This window comes from Monoraphidium neglectum (genome assembly GCF_000611645.1).
Source record: "Monoraphidium neglectum strain SAG 48.87 unplaced genomic scaffold scaffold03745, whole genome shotgun sequence".
Lineage (NCBI taxonomy): Eukaryota > Viridiplantae > Chlorophyta > Chlorophyceae > Sphaeropleales > Selenastraceae > Monoraphidium > Monoraphidium neglectum.
Genome location: NW_014009884.1, coordinates 1 through 5,740, shown reverse-complemented (window position 1 = coordinate 5,740; position 5,740 = coordinate 1). Strand labels below are relative to the sequence as shown.

The following is a 5,740-nucleotide window of genomic DNA, read 5'->3' as shown; positions in this document are numbered from 1 at the left end:
GCGCCGCGCCGCGCGCCAGCCCGCCCCCGCCGAGCGCGGCCAGCCCGCCGCGCGCGGCGCCGCGCGGCGCGAGGCCCGGAAGCTGCACCTCCATGTACATGTGGCGCGCCACTATGTGCAGCTTCAGGCGCACCTGGGCGGGCGGGCGCACGAGTCAGGAGGGGTGCTCGTGTGAGTGTGTGTGGGGGGGTGGCTGTGTATGTAAGCGTGCATGCGTTTGTTTGTGTGTATTTGTGTGTGTGTGTGTGTGTGTGTGTGTGTGTGTGTGTGTCACGGAGGCGCGAATTGCGGACTAACAACCCACTGCGCTGCTGCCCTGGGCCTCGCGGGGTGCTCAAGGCTGAGCCTCTGCCGCCCCCTCCCAAAAACCACACACGGCGGCCGGCTCAACAACTGCAGACGCAGCGGCGGACGAAGAGGCGAAGCCCGAAGCTGCGTCAGGTTGCCGGGATAAGATAATGGGGGCAGGCGTTGTGCGATATATAATCCAGTATGTAATCCACAAACCTAGGCGCGAGCTCACCAGCAGGTCCAGGAGCGGCACCAGCCACACCGCCCCCATCGCGCGCGTGAACGACTGCCCTGCCAGCTGCGCCCACAGCGCCCGCTTCTCCGCCGCCGCGAGCCCCGGCGCGCGGAGGCGCTCCCGCAGGGCGTCGTGGCTGGTGGCCGCGTGCAGCAGGTCCCTGAGGCGGGGCAGGAGGTCCTCTAGGGCCTGGCGCTCAGACAGCACTTGGATGGAGTTGAAGTGGGCCTGGGGGCGGGGCGCATGCGAGGGGTGGCCGGGCGCATGCGAGGCGTGGACAGGTGAATGCGAGGCGGGGCGGGGGTGTCCATGGGGCGCAGCGCAGGCTGCGAAGGGCTGCGGGAAAAGGGGTGGAGGCACGGGAAGAAGTCGAGCGGCGCGGCTGAGGCCGCGGCACGGCGAAGGTGGACGGGGAGCGGGCGGGCTGCGTGCGTGCGGCGGAGGCCGCAGGCGGTTCGCCATCGGCGCGCAGCTGCAAACCCCCTCCCCCCACACCTGCAGGCTGTCGTCCAAAGACTGCTCCTCGCCGCCGCCGTGGCCGTGGCCGTCGCCCCCGCCCTCCCCCTCGCCGCCGGGGCCGCCGCCGCCGGCGCCCCCGAAGGGCGTGGGGGTGCGGCGGCGGTCGCCGTGGACGATGGACTGGAGTTGGGCGAGGGCGTCATCGCGCCTGGCGCGGAGGGGCGGGCGCAAAGAGGGTCGATAAAATCGTCAAGGTCGGGCCGAATCCAGCCGTGGTGCACGCATCAGGCGCGGGCGGCGCGGGCGGGGGGACGCCAGGAGCGAGCACGCGGGATGCTCCTCACCGCCGGCGCTCGGCCGCTTGGTCTTCGGACTCGTAGGTCCACCTGTAAGTCAGGGCGGCGGCGGGGGTGGCGGGCCAGCCCCAGATCAAGAGGCGACCTTGTTGCCCGCAGTCTCCACTGCTGTCGGAGGCCGCGCGCAAGCCTGCCCCGCGGCCCAGACCTCACCAGTAGTATGCAGCTGCCGCGCCTGCCGCTCCCACCGCCGCTGCGGCCAGCAGCTTGCGCTGATTCCTGCGAGCCAGCGCCAAGAGCAATTGGCGGCGATGCGCATGATGAGTCCAGCAGCGCTGCTGGCGCTCGCGACACAGCTCGGCGGGGTCAGGACACGCCCATTGTAAAACGCTACCTATATATACGATATGCATGGGCTGGAGTCCTTTGCTAGCTCTTCTCCAAAGGCGCACTCGCTGCTTGGAGCGCGACACACCCGTCTCACCTCTTCCAGAAAGACATTCAGCGCATTCCCGCGTGTTCAAATGCTAAGCAGCGTGCAGCACCAGCGCTACGGAGCCCAGGATGCGCTCAATCAAGTTGATCTTGCTGATGAAGCACGCCCAGTGACAGGTACTGTAATGACGTGCATACGCATGAATGGGTTGAGACATTTTTACGCGCTACAGGCTGGACACGTGGTGCCGACCACAAGAACCAGGGAGGCACTGTGCCGACCGCAAGCCGCCCTGTCTGCAGAAAATTCATCTGATGACAGTTGTGCATCCGGCTGCAACCAGAGGAGGCCCCAGGTGCAACTGGCTGCTCTTCATGTGTCAAGAAAGGGGTCTAAGGAGGACGATTGGCCCTGGTTCTGATTCCTGCTGTGCTTGCGATGGACACCACCAGCACTGCACTCGTGCCCGGTCAACACCAATAGCAGCGGCGGCGGCGGAAGTAGCAGCAGCAGCAGCAGCAGCAGCAGCAGCAGCAGCAGCAGCAGCAGCAGCAGCAGCAGCAGCAGCAGTAGCGTACTGCGTATCACCCGCGATGGTGCCTCCAGACACAAGGACATACACAGTTGTGCGCTGCGTGCTCATTGCTGTGCACTGCTGTCTACAGGTGTGAGCCTGACTGCAAGTGGCTGACGAGGCATACTGAGCTGCAGCTCATTCATTAGAACCGAGTATTACTCAGTTTGTGTCTATATTCGCCTCGTTCCAGTACGATCTCCACAGGTTGACCAGGTTTGACCATGGCTGACCGCAGTGCTAGCTCACCTGTCAACACGACACTGACCAGGGTCAACACTGCAATGCGCTGTTTCGCCCACAAGCGCACATCACAAGGCAGCTGCCGCGCTTCACACATCATGATGGTGGGAAGCAGGGCGGGGGGGGGGGGGTGCCGAAGCGCGGTGCCGCTTGAAAATGTGCGACCTGATCAGGGTGACCACAGTTGACAAATTACAGGAGTATGAGCTTAGGCAGCATCGTCGGCTCACGACACCCCCAGCCACGTGCGGCATAACTAGCGCAGGGATGGAAAAAATGTGATGAACGAAATTGCATTGTATGCAGTACGGGGCACCCGGCATGTGTGCGTTTGTGGCAGCGTAGGCCCGTAGTAAGTGTCCCCCCCCAAAACCCTCAACATGCGTGTGCCTGTGCGCAGGCACACGAACAGCCCCGCCTGATTGAAATGAAAGGCAGCACCCCAACAGAAGCAAATGGCAGGCATGCAGGGCGAAGAGCAGGCAGCAGCCGCATCAATAGTGAGGATGGGCTGTCTGGAGAGCCTTCTCACGCCCTACACGGCCGCCGAAGAGCGCGGCCCCTGCCCAGGACTGCAGCCCTGCTGCACATACGAAAAAGTCTACTATACGCAACACAACGCGGCCCCAACAGCAGCTTTCGAAAAGCCACGGCTGGTTGTTTGTTCAAGTATTGAGCCGCGGGAGCGGGGTGCCCCGCCTACCTGCGCACTGTAGGGGTGCGACGGGGCGGGTTGGCAGTGCACATTCGCAGGATCAAATCCCAGCTGCAACTAGACCTGGAGGTGCTGGCCCCACGCTGAATAATTCGTCGCAACTCGCTGCAATTGCCCCAAAGTAGTGGCCGGGAGAGGAAGCGGGGAACTGCCAACGGGCACGGTCGCGCGCATGTGGGTAGTAGGCACACGGCCACAGCCCCATCCACACACATCGATTACGGCTTGGCCATCATATGCACAATCAATTCCTCCAAGGTAAGCTGGGTCGGAGCTGATATGGTCTGATCTGATCTGACCAGATCCGATCAGATCACAAGTCCTCGAAATGGTTGTGGTGCAGCCCTGCGAGGAAGGCCGCGAGCTTCGCCTCTGCGGCGCCAAAGCTGGGGCGGGACCCGGCGTCAGGGCGCATGCATGCACGGCCCAGGTCCTGCAGAGGAGCCGGGGAGGATGTGATGGCAGAGGGTCTTAAGGGGGCAGCGCTGGCGGCTGGTGGCTCAGCGTTCACGGAGGGGACGGGCTCGTACAGGGACGCGAGGCCGAGACGGCTCGGCAGGGGCTGGGGAGGGTGTGGCCGCGCGTTGCGAGCGCGAGGGCGGAGCGCCGCACGAGCAGGCACCCCAGGGTGATGCCACCGCCGAAACAGCTGATTGCACGACCGCAACCCCCTAACATAGATTCAGCAAGCGCGCCCCTTCGGCCCACACTCGCGCGTCAGTCCACACCCAGAGCACCCCCACCCCGCCGCCCGCCCCGCTCGGCCGAGCCGGCGGCACCCACTGCCCCCGCCACCCACCGCAATCTCGCTGGGGGCATCCTCTGGGAACACCAGCGAGCGCCGCTGCCTGGCCACCGCGTCGATGACGGCCGATGACGTCATGCCCGCCCAGGGGCGCGACCCGGTCCACATCGACCAGAGCAGCACGCCGAAAGAGTACACGTCAGCGGCCTGCGGGCGCCGGCGTTTGGGGACGTGTGAGCGCCAAGTTTGCGGAACAGACATGCCAAGCATGCCAAGTGCGCACGTGCACACGCACGCACACACACACACACACACACACACACACACACACACACACACACACACACACACACACACACACGAGACACACACGCGCACACACACACACATGCGTGTGTGCACACGCGCAGATTGCTGTACGCAGTCAAAGTAGCCTTTGCTGACAAGACCCGGTCCGGCATGGCCGCGCGCCCCCATCTCCACTATCCATGGCACATGGGTGCGTTCCCACCCTCACCTTGCTGACTGCAGCTGCGGTCTGCAGCACCTCAGGGGCGGTGTAGCCGACGACGCCGTACGCGTTGCTCTGCAGCAGGTCCTCCCCGTAGCGCGTCACGCGGGAGAAGCCAAACTGTGTGTGTGTGTGTGTGTGTGTGTGTGTGTGTGTGTGTGTGTGTGTGCGCGCGCACATGCGCACATGCGCGCGTGTGTGTGTGTGTGCGTGTGCGTATGTGTGTACATGTGTGTGTGTGTGTGCACGTGTGCACGTCTTCACGTGTGCACCCGCGCGCGCACATGGGTCTGTGCCAGCGTCTACATGCACACACCGACGCGCGCGCGAAAGGCTGCCGAACTGCGCAGCTTCAACTGGCCGCCCGCAGCCCCCCCGAGCACGCGGCCGCGCGCCCTCACGTCTGCGACGCGCGCGACAAAGCCCCTGCCGGCGACGGACGCGCCCGGGCCGTGGGATGACAAGAGGACGCTGTCGCCCTGCCGTCGAGGGGGGAGGGGGGAGAGGGGCGGCGGGCGCCCGGGCGGCGGTCGTGTCTCGTGGCCGTCGCAGCTGCTCGCAACGCGCCGGCCGTAGCGGGCTGCAGCCGCAGCGCGGGGCCAGGGGCCCGCAAACAGCAGGGCGGCATGCGCCCCGGCCCGCCCCGTCCTTGCCGGGCACGGAAAACCACGCGCGCGGAGAGCGGCGTCCGCGCACGGCAAGCAGGGCTTATCGTGCGGCGCAGGGCCGGGCGACAGGGCGGGGCCGGGCTGCGGCGCGGGGCGGCGCTGCAGCGCGGGGCCGGGCTGCGGCTACGCGCCACACCTGGAGGTCTCCGTGCAGCACGCCCGCCCTGTGCAGCTCGCGCATGCCGCGCGCGACCTCCAGCGCGGTCGCCGCGACGCGCGCCGGGGACGCGGCGGGGCGGTGACGGCTGCGGAGCCAGCCCTGATCGATGGCGTCCTTTGAGGGGTGAGGGTGGGGAGTATGTTGGAATTGAAGGGGGGGAGCTGAGGGGTGTTGGGACTGTGGATGCCATGAAAAAAAGCAGCGCCGAGCCCCTGGGCCAGGTGGGGGCAGGCGCGCTCTGCCCGCGCTCTGCCCGCGCTTGTCGGCGCATGCTAGCAGCGGGGCAGGCAGTGCGGCCATGGCGAGCCGTGAGAAGGCGGTGCCTGTGCGCGCGCCCCTGCACCCGCGGCCAGTCAGGCTCACCTGCAGGGAGCCCCTGTCGCACAACTCCATCACCAGCCACAACT

The 5,740-nt window shown here is 66.2% G+C and overlaps 2 protein-coding genes across 2 annotated transcripts; both read right to left on the bottom strand.

The window, feature by feature from the left end:
- Positions 1 to 123: 123 nt before the first annotated feature.
- MNEG_13304 (hypothetical protein) lies at positions 124 to 1,782 on the bottom strand (the record flags this gene model as incomplete). Its single annotated transcript, XM_014038225.1, has 7 exons — positions 124 to 133; positions 377 to 393; positions 524 to 754; positions 1,022 to 1,193; positions 1,330 to 1,371; positions 1,495 to 1,560; positions 1,766 to 1,782. 7 exons carry the CDS (start codon positions 1,780 to 1,782, stop codon positions 124 to 126), a joined length of 555 nt encoding a protein of 184 aa, XP_013893679.1.
- A 1,780-nt stretch (positions 1,783 to 3,562) lies between these two features.
- On the bottom strand, positions 3,563 to 5,726 carry MNEG_13303 (Mitogen-activated protein kinase kinase kinase 9; the record flags this gene model as incomplete). Its single annotated transcript, XM_014038224.1, has 6 exons — positions 3,563 to 3,682; positions 4,049 to 4,201; positions 4,512 to 4,625; positions 4,907 to 4,984; positions 5,310 to 5,447; positions 5,697 to 5,726. 6 exons carry the CDS (start codon positions 5,724 to 5,726, stop codon positions 3,563 to 3,565), a joined length of 633 nt encoding a protein of 210 aa, XP_013893678.1.
- Positions 5,727 to 5,740: the final 14 nt, after the last annotated feature.